Source organism: Penicillium expansum (genome assembly GCF_000769745.1).
Source record: "Penicillium expansum strain MD-8 chromosome Unknown contig25, whole genome shotgun sequence".
In the NCBI taxonomy this organism is placed as follows: domain Eukaryota; kingdom Fungi; phylum Ascomycota; class Eurotiomycetes; order Eurotiales; family Aspergillaceae; genus Penicillium; species Penicillium expansum.
Window position 1 is genome coordinate 611219 of NW_015971442.1, and position 14851 is coordinate 626069.

General features: G+C 48.8%; 5 protein-coding genes across 5 annotated transcripts; 2 read left to right on the forward strand and 3 right to left on the reverse strand.

Moving 5' to 3' along the window:
* Positions 1-5: 5 nt before the first annotated feature.
* PEX2_010500 (Arsenite methyltransferase) lies at positions 6-1089 on the reverse strand (the record flags this gene model as incomplete). Its single annotated transcript, XM_016738327.1, has 5 exons — positions 6-37; positions 89-265; positions 325-667; positions 726-830; positions 886-1089. 5 exons carry the CDS (start codon positions 1087-1089, stop codon positions 6-8), a joined length of 861 nt encoding a protein of 286 aa, XP_016594436.1.
* A 1085-nt stretch (positions 1090-2174) lies between these two features.
* On the reverse strand, positions 2175-5510 carry PEX2_010510 (transcription factor domain-containing protein; the record flags this gene model as incomplete). Its single annotated transcript, XM_016738328.1, has 2 exons — positions 2175-5403; positions 5464-5510. 2 exons carry the CDS (start codon positions 5508-5510, stop codon positions 2175-2177), a joined length of 3276 nt encoding a protein of 1091 aa, XP_016594437.1.
* A 1503-nt stretch (positions 5511-7013) lies between these two features.
* PEX2_010520 (glutaredoxin family protein) lies at positions 7014-7340 on the reverse strand (the record flags this gene model as incomplete). The annotated part of the gene is made up of 1 exon (XM_016738329.1): positions 7014-7340. One exon carries the CDS (start codon positions 7338-7340, stop codon positions 7014-7016), a length of 327 nt encoding a protein of 108 aa, XP_016594438.1.
* Positions 7341-7563: 223 nt separating this feature from the next.
* PEX2_010530 (cysteine and histidine-rich domain-containing protein) lies at positions 7564-8733 on the forward strand (the record flags this gene model as incomplete). The annotated part of the gene is made up of 3 exons (XM_016738330.1): positions 7564-7669; positions 7779-8337; positions 8421-8733. The coding sequence occupies 3 exons, from the start codon at positions 7564-7566 to the stop codon at positions 8731-8733; spliced, it is 978 nt and encodes a 325-aa protein (XP_016594439.1).
* Positions 8734-10264: 1531 nt separating this feature from the next.
* Positions 10265-11853, forward strand: PEX2_010540 (putative ethanolamine kinase; the record flags this gene model as incomplete). Its single annotated transcript, XM_016738331.1, has 5 exons — positions 10265-10441; positions 10525-10636; positions 10761-11188; positions 11266-11612; positions 11679-11853. The coding sequence occupies 5 exons, from the start codon at positions 10265-10267 to the stop codon at positions 11851-11853; spliced, it is 1239 nt and encodes a 412-aa protein (XP_016594440.1).
* Positions 11854-14851: the final 2998 nt, after the last annotated feature.

Genomic DNA, 14851 nt, shown 5'->3' on the forward strand with positions numbered 1-14851 from the left:
TTCTCCTATCGCTTGACCGCATAAATCTGAAACGAGCCTGTGTGCAAATCAGCTTTGGTTCAACAATCGAGAAGCCTTGGAGACTCACCAGCCCATTCATTGAAGTCACACTCCAGCAAGTCACTTTCACAAGGATTCTTTCCTTGTGCTCCTCCACAACAAACAGCTGATGCCGACTGGTCGCTCGTCTCTCCAAGATCCATCTGACCCTGAACCAAATCTTTGTATACGTTGATGTCATTGTGGGTGTCGACAATTACAATATCTAAGAAGAAAATGATAGTTAGCGAAATGAACAAAGCACGATGACACCTTGACAGATACCTTTGAACCCTGCCTCGGTGAGGTACTTCTTATACTCGTGAACCTGGCTAGCCCCTGCAATGCATCCAACGTAGAAAGACAGGCTGTTGACCACTTCTTTGGGGAGTTCCTTTCGAGTGAGAATATCACTGATAGCAAGACGACCTCCGCGTTCCAGCAAGCGGAACATCTCTTCGAACACAAGATGCTTGTCAACTGTAGGAACGAGGTTTACGACACAGTTGCTGATGATACAGTCGGCGATGGCGTTCGGCAGAGGGATAGACGTTATCGAGGCTTCGATGAAGGACGCGTTGGAAGCACCCGCTTTCTCCACATTTCTGCGAGCGAGCTCGAGCATGTTCTGTGTCATATGTCTTAGGTGGGATATCTCGAGTCGTTGATAGAAGATAGATGCTCACCTTCGTCATGTCCACACCAATGGCTTTCCCTTTGGAGCCGACTTTCTTGGCTGCGAGCAGAACGTCGATGCCACCACCACTCCCCAGATCAATCACTGTCTCGCCCTAGGATAAAGAGTTAGGTAGTTGCAAGATAAGCTCGGTTGGCGTTGAAATTCACCTCTCGCAAGTTGGCCAGGGCCAAGGGATTCCCACAGCTCACTCCAAGGTTTGCAGCCTGGGGAATCGAGCTGAGGTCTGTAGCCTCATAGCCGAATGCTTGGGCAATCTTTTCCTCGGTTTTCTTCTGCTCGCTGGTGGAAGAGCGATCGGCTAACTCACCATAACGATCTTGGACACTATCATAGATTGGGTTTGAACCCATATTGTAAGTCCAATATTGGAATTCTGATTGATGAAAGTGGTGGTTGGAAAAGAGGCGGTGGTTAACAGCGCAGGTTTTATGTTTGAATCTTTCGCGCAGTAAGCATCCCGCTCACAGATGTAGCAGCATGTCACCATATTTGGATGATCCAATCACGACCCGACAATCAAGTTACAATAAAAGGCATTGGCCCTACCTAGATACATTACGATAGGAAGATACAAAACGTTTCATTGGCTCTCACTTTTTCTGGCATGTCACTGCATTCGACGAATGAGAATGTGTGAACAGCCCTGTAGTGCTAGTCCCAAGACTACCTAGGTAAACTTCACGTTGGATTAAACCTTGGAATTAAATAAACAAAAAGAAAAAGAGAGGCGCAGACCCGCTGTTTACACCCAGCCCCTTGGGACCGCCACCCCCTCAGATACTAAGTGCCGATCAATTACCCTGTGGGTGTGGAAGAGCGCGTCTCTATAGCGCGGGTTTGCACCAGGCACTATATCATACGCCTCCCCCATCCAACTGAGCTAACCGGGGCGGATCTGCTGGTGGGGTTATGTTTGCCTTCCCTATAAGGGACCTATTTCCCGATTAGGAAGTCATATATCTATTTAGTTACCCACTGGCCAGTCAGAGTTCGATCCCCTACCTAGGTAGTATTACTTTTATTCTCATCCTTTTCTGTGGATGTTACTCCAGGAGGCTACTATCTGGCAGTTTTTCGACAAAATGTTCTGCTTCTTTTAACACAGCTTCCCTTGCACCACTGGAGTCGCTCGTAGATCTAACAGGCTCTAACTACTTCTTCTCCTGACATACATTCCCTCGAATAGCCATTGACGTTATTCTTCAAGACGTTGATTTATTCTTGGGCAACAGTTCTGCCTTGCGTGATCAGACTTTTGCTTCTGATATGTCATAGACAGTCTATTAAGACTAAGCACAAAAGCGAACCATGTTATATATATGTATTTATCAAGCGAGCCATTGAGAAGAAAGGAGATTTCATTCAGTAAAATTATCGAATCGTACATGAGCTTAAACTTCGACCATCCCTAGTGACCCGCAGACCTTCACGCCTCTTACTTCGCTTCGTAATCTAGATCCACAGGAATGCTCTCCAGCCAACCGAAAGTCAGCCTACGGCCGGGAACAGTAGATTCACCATCTTCCGAAAATCTGCTAAACGGAACGTCCAGGCCCAACCTAGCATACATCTGATGCCAGACAACAGGGGGGAGGCGGATATCATTGTCAGAGACGATAGTGTAGCTATCAGTTTCTGTGCCAGAAGTGTTACTTAACAGATCTAGCATAGCCCGAGAGCGGCCGATACGCCGGCCAAGCTTAGGCACCATTCCGCAGCACTCTTCATAGTTGCGCAGAAGAGCTTCGACCTGGCGGACCTGGGATTGCATTGCTGTGGCCGACCTGGTCATGCCTCCAGATTCCCCTCGTTGCACCAAACTAAGTGGGGAACTCCGCGAGGCGATAAGCACGAGAGAGGCAGCGTACAGGTAGTCCAGTTGCTCAAACTTCGAATCGTCCTCGTTCTCCAGGGCGAAGGATGCGCAGAGAGTTTTGACAATGTCCTGGGCGGCAATAATACACTTCATAGCGGCATTGTGAACCAGCGCAAGATGGGGATTCATATCCAGAGCAGTCATATTCTTGCCGGGCACATGAGGAGCCATTTCACAGTTGCATGCGCGAGAAAGTCGTAGACACAGGATAAAGAAAGGGCGGTAGTGGCGCAGCAGGAAGTACGTGTATCTCACATGAGTAACAAGACACATGCGGCGGATAATCGGGTCTTCCTCCAAGGTCAAATCGATGCTAGATTCCTTCCATCCCAGAAATTTGGGCAGGCCATTCTTCCAGCTAGACAGATTTAGATTGAGTTCCTGGAAATCGCGAAGTTCCACGATAGAAAGCCATTTGATGGGACATTCCATACGAGTCAGACGTAGATCATTTTCGACTGTGATGAGCTGTTCGGTGTTCTTGTAAAGCGAGGCACAAGCAACGAAGAAAGAATATGTGGCGAAGGGTCGGTTGTTGCTATACAACAACTCACTTCCCATGTTATTCTCAATCTGCGACTGCATCGGCATCGGAAAATCGTAAAAGGTTTCGAAGGATTGATCAACAATTCCAAGCTGAAGGGCGAGAGACAACTTCTTCATCCACAGAAACTGCCATGCTAGGCGCACCTGCTCCAAAGACTGCGCATCCACGGCAAGACGTCCACCGTACGTGGTTTGCATCCGAAGTGGCTGGGCTCTGCCGATAGCTAGAGACAAGGTTTCCCAGGCCATTCTCAGATGGCCAACCATATGGAGATACTGGATTTGGAGAATCTGTTGGTGGAAAGATCCAAGCGAGTGGGGTTGAGAGTTCTGGATGGCAGTGATGTGGGCCATAGCAGCGTCGTACCATTTTCGGGGCTCACAGATGGACTTATCGGGACTGAGGTGACAAGAAATTGCAAGACAGAGCCCGAGGGTTGGATCAATAGCGTTGGGTTGGACGTTGCCTTTGTTCACGGCAAGGGCGAAAGCAACTTTGAGTTGGTCAAGATTAAGGATTGGCAGAAAAGAGGCCTGCTTAGCAATGAAGACATTCCAGAGTTTTTTCGGGATTTCGGAGTTGAATGGCTGGCTGCTAGAAGCAGAGCGCTTATGAGCCGGGGCGATGATGTTGCTAAGGTTCGACGAATGGTTGTCAGAAGCAGCACGCCTAGGAGCCGGAGCAATCATGTTGCTGGAGCTCGACGCCTGGTTGCCAGAAGCAGCACGCTTAGGAGCAGAGGCGACGATGTTGTTGGACTTTGACAGCTGGTTACCAGAAGCAGCACGCTCGGGGGCCGGAGCAATGATTTTGTTGGAGTTTGACGGCTGGGTGCCAGAAGCAGCCCGCTTGGGAGCTGGGGCAGCCATGTCGTCAGACTGGCCCCCAGGAGCAGGACGTTTCTTGGACACCGGCTCCATGGAAGGCGACGCAGTGTTGTTTGATTGCGACGACTGGCTGCCAGAAGCGACACGCTTCTTGGGCGTACGCTTTACGATGAAAGGAAAGGACGACGACATGGTGTCATCGGGCAGATCAATGGATTCAACGGGTGTTGTGGATAAAGATGAAGAACGAGAGGGGAGAGGAGGAGGGTGGGTTGTTGAAAGAGAAAGGGAGGGGAAAGGAGGGGGATGGGATGGTGAAGGAGACACAGAGGTGACAGAGTTTTGTTGACGTGTTGTCCTTGAGGGTGTTCCTGGCGTGTTTGAGGAAGGCACGCGTGGAGAGGTAGGCTTGGGTGGCACCTTCCTTGTTGAGATTGGAGTTTCTGCTTTGACACCTGGACTATTTGCCCTGACATTGGCAATCTCTCCGTCTGGGTCTAAAAACTCCGCAAACTTCTTACGGTTTGAAGGACTCAACTTCGAGTTAGTCGCTATAGCTTCAAGAAGCTTGTTGCAGAGGAAGCCGAGGCGTGAGTCTGTCTCATCCAAGCCATAGGCATCGGGATGAAGCATGACCTTTTGTAGGCGATGGAGGAACAGGTAGTTGTGATCGGATGTTGGAGGCGCCGATGCACTTGACAGGCACTCTTCAACGCATATGATACGCTCTTGCATCTTCTTCTCCTCGGGGCTCATCAATGGGCCATACAAGAAATTCTCAAAGCGACTGAGAAGAGCACGAGAACATCGGCCACCCTTCTCCAGCTTGACTGTTGCAACTCTCATGAGATCATCTTCTTCACGCCACTCGTCATTCAATGGCATAGCACTTGATCCATCAGTCATGGCTTCAGGGGATGGGCGTTCAGCCTTGGCTTTCATGAGTAGCTTCACGATGTTGCGCAGAGGCCCCGCTGCAAGATTGCGATGCTTCATTCTCTGAACATTGATTTCGGTAGTCAAGTTGCACCGGAGCTCCGTTTCATCTTGAGACAGAGTAGGAGATATACTACGCAGTGGAGGAGCCCGACTACTTCCACTGGGCGTACCAGTTCCGAATGGTGGTTTGATTTGACCTTGTACCAACGCAGATTGCCTAGCGGCACTTCCAGAGCCGAGTTCGGATATCTTTTGCTTTTTTGCAGGAGACTGCTGGGGTATCTCCGTCTGCTGAACATAGTTGGAATCATTTTGGATGGCTAATCCAACCACATCATTGACAAGCTCAGTTTGTTCAAAAGAACTGTCTGCAGATCTTAGTCTTTTGTCGCCTGCTATGGGTAAAGCAGAGGCATTTTTGGAGATTAGTCCTGGGAATGGAGCATCAGTCTTCTTGGTGATTCTGTCCTCGGTACTAAATGGAATAAAATTAGTCATTTTGACTTGGCCAAACTGATATCACAGATAAACATACACTGGTAAAGCTGCAGAAGGATATGTGCATTCAGCTTCAAGACCCATGCTCCGACAGGTCGCGCAGGCTATGTAAATAGTTAGTCATCAATGCACTTGCAATTCTCGTTGCCCTATCAAGTCAGGGGATGCTTACCCGGTCTAGTGCGGTCACAGCGCCGGTGTCTTGCCTTGCATTTTACACAAGGGAGTCCCAAAGGGTGGGTTGACTGTGCTGAAGAAGTTTTTGACAATGGAGCCGATGATGGCCGCGAAATATCAGCGTCATTCGCCATTGGCGTTTGGTCGGCCATTGTCAGATTCACTTCCCTGAATCAATAGAGTAAAGAATTGGATCTATAAAGGTAACAGTATTAGTCCGCGTTGCTCAAAACTTGGGATGATAGGGTTCGCCTGGCTGGGTTGGCTGTAGCTTGATAGAGACCGCACAGTCCCCCATAAAGCCGTCAACAAGATATTCTTTTTGAAAATCACTCACCAATATCAAAACCTGAGCCTCTGAAAGGGCCAAGTGGAACTGAATAGGATGAAGATGTTAGTTGTTGGTTGTTGGTTGGTTCGCGAAGTAGATATAGTTCAGAGTGAAGTGAGAACAACCATCTGCACAGTGCAATGCGAAAGATGCTGCACCAACATCACAGATCGGATTTAAGAACAGCTTACCGAGTAATTTAAAAATATGTCGATCTGAAATCATTCACCGAGGAATAATGAATGAAAACGCGTAGAGGCGCGTGGCAGAACCGTGAGGGTCAGAATGGCAGATGATTATGAAACTCGGATCACGACGAGGGCTCCAAGGCAGAACAAGAGTTCAAGACCCAGTCCAACCTCACCTCATCAGATAAAATGCCCTGGATGATTTGCCGCATGTTCTTGCGTAGTGACGATGATACCTGAGAAAGGCTACCTCAAGAGTAAGAGTTAGGGGTAACTAGTTGTTACCTTACCGCCTAGCCATAATCTACTACTATACTCGCGATGCCCTCGGTAATAGCCCCGTGATACCACCTACAATATGGAAGTGCAAAAGTAACTTGAAATGAGTACATATAGTTTTAATTTTCTAACCACCAGTACACTCAAGTAATTTGACACGAGAGAGAATGACTGAGTTATGGCGAATATCACATGTATCAAGGCCAGGTTCGATTGATTAGGGCCACGAAACTAATTGGAATTATAAGTCAAGTATATAATCGACACATTGAGATGCTCATGGGGAACATGGGCTACATATATTGTACAATAATGTGGCATCCGGGTATATCATAAGTGGGTCTGCCATCATTCACCTGACGGCCAAAGACGGATCAAATACTATCAGAAGTTTACCCCTTGTGAAATGTGCGGGGCTGCTGGATCCTTCAAGTATGAAAGGAGAACCGAGTATACAGAGATAATGCAACAAGTGCCATGAACATTACTATGTCTCACAATGCCGATGCCTCCATATAGGAAGATCCCCCCGATGTGCAATGCGCAGTTCTCGCCAGCAGATCATGGCAATCGGTACGGTTGGACATGTAATGCTCATGCAGAACGAAATCATCAGGACTGTGCTTTTTCCGCTTCGTCTACCGATCGCTCAACTTCTTGTTCTGTCCATCGATGGAACAATTTACGCGCATCGGAGAGATTGGCTTCCTTGGGCAGTCCGTTGTGAACTGATTGAACGTGGAGCACTGGAACATCAAACTCGTAAACATCCTTCCAAGATTTGTTTCCCGGTTCCATGATATCCGCTTCGACGTATTCAAAGGAGCGTCGTTTCTGGAGCTGAACCACGGTGTTTTTGGCGGTATCGCAAAGGCCACAGCCCGCGCGTGTAAACAGCGTCAAGCGGGCTGGACTGAAAAGGGAACGCGTGGGAAACATGGAGAGACAATATCAATTATGCAAGGAATGAATTCAACCACTGGGTTTCGAGATGGCCGGTGCCGTGACGCGAATGCGGTCAGAGAGTTCTCCGCGATGGAACATTCGAGCTTCCCCGCTAAACCCTGTTAGGCAACCTGCGCCATTCTCTCCATAACACTTTACAATCTTCTCTCTCGACTCAGTCCCGTCAATTACCTTATAATCTGTCTTGCTATACACCATGGCGGGCAAGTGCGTTCACAAAGCGTGTGGAAAGACCTTCACGGACCCGGAAGAAGACTGCGTGTATCATCCGGGTCCCCCAGTGTTCCACGAGGGGCAGAAAGGTAAGTACCTTGGTGTTCAAGCTATGCCAGATCTGTGTCCCATGAGTCCACCAAGGGTTCACGGTGGCCCATTGTGGCAGCGCAATGTGACACCTGATCTTGGCTCCAGCTTCTGCTACGTTTCTACCCCGCGACACCGCTAACTTCTCAGGCTGGAAATGCTGCAAGCCCCGCGTCTTGACCTTTGAGGAATTCCTCGCCATCCCGCCATGCACAACCGGCAAGCATTCCACCGTCGATGACACACCCGCGCCCGAGCCCAAGGCTGAGGAAGTCATCGCTCCTCCTACACCTCCTGAGCAGAAGAAGTCCGAGCGGCTACCCATCTCCGCTACTCCAACTATCGCAACTGCGGCGCCTCCTGCGAAGCCAGTTATCGAGGAGCCTGAGTCTGATGATCCTGATGCGGAGATTCCGGCAGACGCAACATGCCGTCGGAGGGGTTGCGGCGCGTCCTATACCGGGTCTACTGCTCGTGATGAGGAAAAGTGCGTCCACCACCCGGGCCAGCCGGTCTTCCACGAGGGCAGCAAGGGGTGGTCCTGCTGCAAACGCCGGGTTCTCGAGTTCGATGAGTTCCTGAAGATCCCCGGCTGCACAGAGAAGACGAGACACATGTTTGTTGGCAAGGCCAAGCCCGCAGGCGAAGAGAAGGTGGAAACAGTCAGGTACGTATATGACAAGACAAGCAGACCAGCTCTGCTATTTTGTTTTCGAAAACAGTAAACTGACATGCTTTCGCATTCTACAGAAATGATTTCTACCAGACCCCCACCGCCGTCAACGTCTCCCTTTACCTCAAGAAGATTGACAAGCAACGAGCCAAGGTTGAGTTTGCCGCCAACTCGATTATCTTCGACCTTCCTACCACAGACAACAAGCGCTACCAGGATACATATAGTCTCTTTGCGCCGATTGACGCGGAGAAGTCAACTTTCCGTGTGCTGGGAACCAAACTAGATTTGAGCTTGATCAAGGCCGATGGTACTAGCTGGCCAGTGTTGCGCAGTGATGACAAGTGGACTGGACAGCGCATCCAGATTGGCAATGCTGGACATGCTTGATTGGGGACATGTAAAAAGTTACACGATAGAAAATTTCAACGGTTATGACGGTGATGACAATCAAGATCTTGTCTCTAGCAGCACACGTAGCTGACGTTTGGTCGTGGCACGTACGTGGAGGTATGTAGCCTGAGGTGCTCGGCATGCCGACATCAACGATATATCCTAGCAAGATAAACCTGAACATTATAGGTCTAGTCTTGGCGAGATATGGCATCGCAAGAGCTCATAAACCTAGAAAGGCTTCTGAGATTCTTTTAAGATGAATTGTACATAACGTACAAAATTTACACCGTGCCAATTACCAGTTGGAAATCTCACAATATCCAATGCTACGCTCGTTGCAACCTCTGATCAAATTTGAAGACCAGAGCAAGCAGAGACAACTCAGATCACATAAAAGTGACTGAAAAAATGGTATGTGACGCCCTCTCCACAGCTAGCACCCATGGGGCTTCCCGAAGGATACCCTAGCATAGCCATAAAGTGATTGGGAAAAAGAGAGACGCCTTTACTCTCCAGGGCCGGGAACGGAAGAAAACCCATGATGGCCGAAACCATAGGATAACCCTCAGCAAGCCACATTGTGGAGCCCCGTTGAAATTTACATTAAGTTATGTAAACCTCTACTGATGATGGAGAGAAAAGAAAAAAGAGTAAAGGCGCGGGCGAGGAGATCCTATTTATGTGTCTCGAAGTCAACATACGCTAGAGCTAATTGGGTTTCGGTGTAAGTATTTTTCCATTTCGTTGACTAATATTGGATTTTATGACTAACTTCCCTTTTTTTGTTGAGGGATTTTGTCGGATTGGGTAACTAGGGCTACTCTCAGGGCTTACCCAATTCATGTGACCTTAGACCCTCTTTAGGTAACTTCCAATCTCTTTCATGTGATCGTCCCGTGACTTGCGCCGGCTAAAACAAGCAATGTACATAGTACATACATTGTACGGAGTACAGTCAAGATACTTTAGTACCACTTCGCCACCAACTTGCTCTTGAAACAGAGAATACGACGTTAATAGATTGATCTTCAACATTGAGGTTCTAATAGGCTATCTCAAAGAACGGAAACTTTGTACATCCATGTACCACTAGTATGTTGTAGTAGTGGCGGTGGAAAAGTCCCTTTTTTCCTCAAAGTACCTTGGGCCCCAGCGAATAATCACATCTTCCAATCACGGGTCGGGAGCACGAGACCTCCCCTCGCTGTCTCAATTAACCTCCCCGCCATCGATAGCGTCTTCGAATTCTTCGCCCCTGAATCTCTTGTACCTCCGCCATAATACAGAATCCGCCTTTCCACATTGTGCTCTACTCCTCTCCAAAATTTCATCTCCATTTGCACATTGCGCTAGCAGCATAGACTTGTGCAATTGCCTAAATCCTGAATACAGGACATCATCACTGATATAGAGGCGGTCCCTCTCAAACAGTTGTGGACTAATTAAATAGCACAAGGACAACCCGAGACACAAACCATCTCGCGCCCGTACCCCCTTTTCCACCTCCACTTCACTCAACTCCAACATGGGCTCGACAGAGACTCAGGCGACCACGCCAGAATTCCGATACATTCCCCTATCATACAGCCATGCCGACTCCCAGTCATCTGCTCTTAGACTAATCCTGACCCTGAACCCCGACTGGGAGGGTCCTGGTAACAACATTGAGTTCGTGCGATTCACCGACGGCATCACCAACACCGTGTGTCTTTCTTTCCTACTGTTGCTTCCAGCGAGACCAGCAATAAGGTCGTCAGAATTCAATCAAGACTAACACCTCTCTAGCTCTTGAAAATTATCAACCTGAGACCTGGCCTGACGGAGGAACAAATAGACAATGAGGCAGTACTGATGAGGGCGTACGGAAATGGCACAGAGATCCTCATAGATCGCGAAAGTACGAGCAAAATCCCCCCGACGGACAACCTTCGTCGAAATCCCTACTTCTCAAACCACGAAATGCCCCTCCGCGCCTCCCTTGCCCATTGCGACATATGCTGAAGTAGATCAATTATTCTTAGGAGAAACCAAGTCCCACGCACTTCTAGCCAGCCGCGGCCTGGCCCCGCCCCTCCTCGCTCGATTCAAAAACGGCCTGCTCTACCGCTTCATCCGCGGCAGGCCATGCGGCCACCTGGATCTAGTCTCCCCGCCCATCTGGCGCGGTGTCGCCCGCCGCCTAGCGCAGTGGCACGCCATCCTGCCTAGTAGCGGAGCCGCGTCTGTCGAGGACGCCTCTGTGGCCGAGATCGCGGACATCCAGGACGATGAGATCACCGTAATCCAGCCCCGTCGCGCGGGTCCGTCTATGTGGGCTGTGCTGCAGAAGTGGGTGCTGGCTTTGCCAGTTACCACGCCCGAGCAGCGCGCTCGTCGGCTGAGTCTGCAAGCAGAGCTGCAGTGGGCTTTGGATATTCTGGATGATGGGAAGGGAATTGGTGAAGACGGGGTATGTGGCTCCCGGCCTCGATCCTCTGGAAACGGGAATTGCGTTGTTTGAATATTGGCTAATCTTTGGGTTTATAGCTCGTCTTCTCGCACTGCGATCTTCTCTGTGCAAACGTCATTGTCCTTCCGAGCGACAACGGCGTTCCAACCCCCGAAGACGGCATCGCGCCTGTCAACTTCATCGATTATGAATATGCAGTCCCTGCGCCCGCGGCCTTCGATATCTCGAACCACCTTGCTGAGTGGGGTGGCTACGACTGCGATTACAACATGATGCCGACCAAGTCTGTGCGCCGTCAGTTCCTGACTGAGTACACGAAGAGCTACTGTGAACAACGCGGTCTTGACGCTTCGTCCGAGTCTGAGATTGTCAACCGCCTGTACGAGGATGTTGACCGCTTCCGCGGCATCCCCGGTCTCTACTGGTAAGTTCAGCAAACACAATTGGAAAAACAGCGCAATCGCCGTATCATGCTAACAATATCTCCCAGGGGTGTTTGGGCACTCATTCAAGCGCAAATCTCCCAGATCGATTTCGACTACGCCAGCTACGCTGAGGTTCGTCTCGGCGAGTACTACGCGTGGAAGCGCGAGGTGGACGGAAGTCGCAAACAAGCTGGTGAGGAGATGCCGCTGCGCGAGTCCCGCTGGGGATCGGAGGTGTAAAGCCATTCGCAGTTCTCCCTTTTGAATTCCAATCCTCTCACACTCCTACGAAATGACGTCAATTAATCCTTCGGCATTTCATTTTCCCGAACCCTATGTCAGCGTTATCAATTCCCCATGATCCTGACAAAATCCTATCCCTTCACCTCAGTCTTGCAATTGCAAGAAATACTCAACTTGGCACTCCAGAAATTCAACAATATCCTCGGGGTCAGCCTACGCCGAAACCGAATGTAACCAATGAAAACAAATCAAAGTTGTGGTCTTGGACGACCACAGACGAGGTTGGACCAAGAGGTCCAATCCAAGAGAAAATAAAGAGAAAGATAAAAGAGGAATACTCTACTCCTACTGCAGTGTAGGGTCGGAGCAAAAGTCTTGGATCTGTCGATATAGATGGTGGTTGTCTCTTCGCATCGTGGTGACCATTTTTCCTGGTCTTGTGTGTTGTCTTTCAACAACGTCATAGCTGGGGTGTTTTAAGGTTAATATAGTTTCTTTTTTCCCTCATTTTTATTATTCATTCATAATTTTCGAATAAACCTATCCTAAAGACTTGTTTCCCAGATTTATACATGAAGATTTTGGGATGCAAGAACTTTCTCACTCAACACAAGTATATTGAAACCAGGTCGGTGCCAACCTGTGACACTGTAGAGTAGGTGTTGTGTAGTATACTTCAATATACACAAGGTTTACATTTTAAATCAGAATTGGTTGTAAAAAAATAACAAAAAAATTGAAGTTCTTGGAAGAGCTCGAGAAATATATATCTCCACTTGATTATCTGCATATACTTTTAACACCTTCCGTATTAACTCAATGTATCCGATGTCTCAATTACTTAACAAACAAAACCATGCTTTAATCAATTTCTGAACCCAATGAGGCATATTCTCTACCCCTTGGATACCCCTAAGCCTCCCACCAATCTCCGCTGTTTGTCGCGTATCCAAAACATTATCCGACTCAGCACCAGCCGAATCAACAACTGCGTCAGAGGACCTCAACAACTTAGCAGCCAGATTTCTCTTCAAGTCTATCAGAACTATAGAAATCCCATGTAACACGCTGTAACCACACAGACAGGTCAACAAACCCATTTCCTCACCACAGTGAAGAAAGTCATCTCCACAACGACAGACACAACAACCCTTACGCCGATGGATACAACTCAACGGATGAAAAACAACGACAGACCATCTGCACCCACACATAGGGCCAGCACCATCTAAACACGACCAAAGCACCAAGATCAACCGAAACCTCTGCGAGGAAATCAATAGGGACCCAATCCACCCGCCGCAAAGTGGGTCTCAGCGCCTCAGGCAACACGCACACCTGCAAAAAACTTCCCACTAAGCGCGGAAACTGCTCATTCCTATTATCGAGGTTGGGTGAGCGCGCGAAAGATGCGTTTATCGAGCGCGTCTACGCGGCGTGCGAGAGTGGGTGCTCGGCGATATACACGGCTGTGGCTTTTTGGAGGGTATGGAGATATTTCGCGGGGAGGCCCAGGCCTGCTTGGGTGAGGCCGGCGTGCCTGAAGGTGAGGGTGGAGCTTAGGTAGTAGCAGTTATGTTTCTTTTTTGCAGTTTAGACAGTGGGTGTGCGATACTGATGGGGGTCCCTTAGCAGGGTGTTCAGGATGCACGTGCCTAAAGTGCCTGTTGAGCTGGTCAGGATGACAACCTGGGACTTGGTAAGCGTGTCCGACTGAGCAATCGTTTGCAGCCGAGTATTGTATATCCTTTCGGTGAACTACTTCAAGGGATCGTCTCGCTCTGAGCATTGCATCCCTGCCTGCTTCATGGGTGACAGCATCATCTTGGATGAGTTGAGAGTTGTCTTGGCAAGATCAAACACCGACGGGTCGAGGTATTATCAAATTGGGAGAGAAAGAAGGTAGGTCAAGACCACGCTTGATACGGCGAGCAGCGATGACGGGTGGTAGTGTGTCCAACCCATGAGTTGTAATAGCGTGACTAGCGTTCGACCCCGTTCGTGCTCTTTGGCCCTCTCATTGACCCTTGAGGGTGAATTCTCCTTTTATATTGATTGAGTTCCAAGTGTACTGCGGACAACAAAGCCGCCCTTGAATGAATTGCTGACCATGATCCTCGGGTCATCGCTGAGTTCCAAATTCCACTCAAGAAGTAAGAAAGTAGAGGAAATTTCGACTGAAATCCGTTATGTTATGGAATAAGCCTGGTTGTGGTAAAGATGCTTGTATTGCTATGGAATTACTGCGTAGGATAAGCTACGCTGCTTAATAATACATCCGTCATCTATCCCCTGAGGGCCAGGCCCTCACAACTGCCCCCTTTGAAAGTGTGCTACCGCCCTCGGTAGCAGGAGATGATACGCCTAGAAATCTATTGCTAGCTGGTTGGTGGAGAGGGGAGTCTGCGGTAGAGGCCGTATCAAGGTAGTAATTGCCCCCACTTCCGCCTTAATTGCCTTATCCTTTATAGTTTTAATGTATCGGTTAATAAGTATAAGGCCCTCTGCAAAAGTAGTGGTATCACGAATAGCGTTTAGGGAAGCTCCGAGCCCTTCCCGTATCACGCGTACCACGCGCGGGTCCCCCTTAACAAAGCGGGCGCGGAAGTCGATTAGTCTAGCGTGGTTAAGGGAAGTAATACACATAAGATTTGTGCTAGTGCTAACGTATTACTATAGTGCTTCGACAGCTAACAGTAAAGATATAACTAGTCCGATAAGGTTAGGGGCCCTATCAATCTAGCTAATCCGGAAGCGGAGGTCTATATTTTATAGCGGTCTAGAGTAGGGTTTTACGATAGTAACCTATCCCTAAGAAGGGATATACGTATTAGTAGACTTCGGCAGAACCCATTTTGGGTCGGAGTCTCCGACCCAAAACCCAACCTATTAGGTTTTAGGTTCCGCCCTCTATAACCTAACCTAACCCAAAACCCAATAGGTTAAACCCAATAACCTAATAATAACCTATTTAAACCTATTTTTATATAAAAGA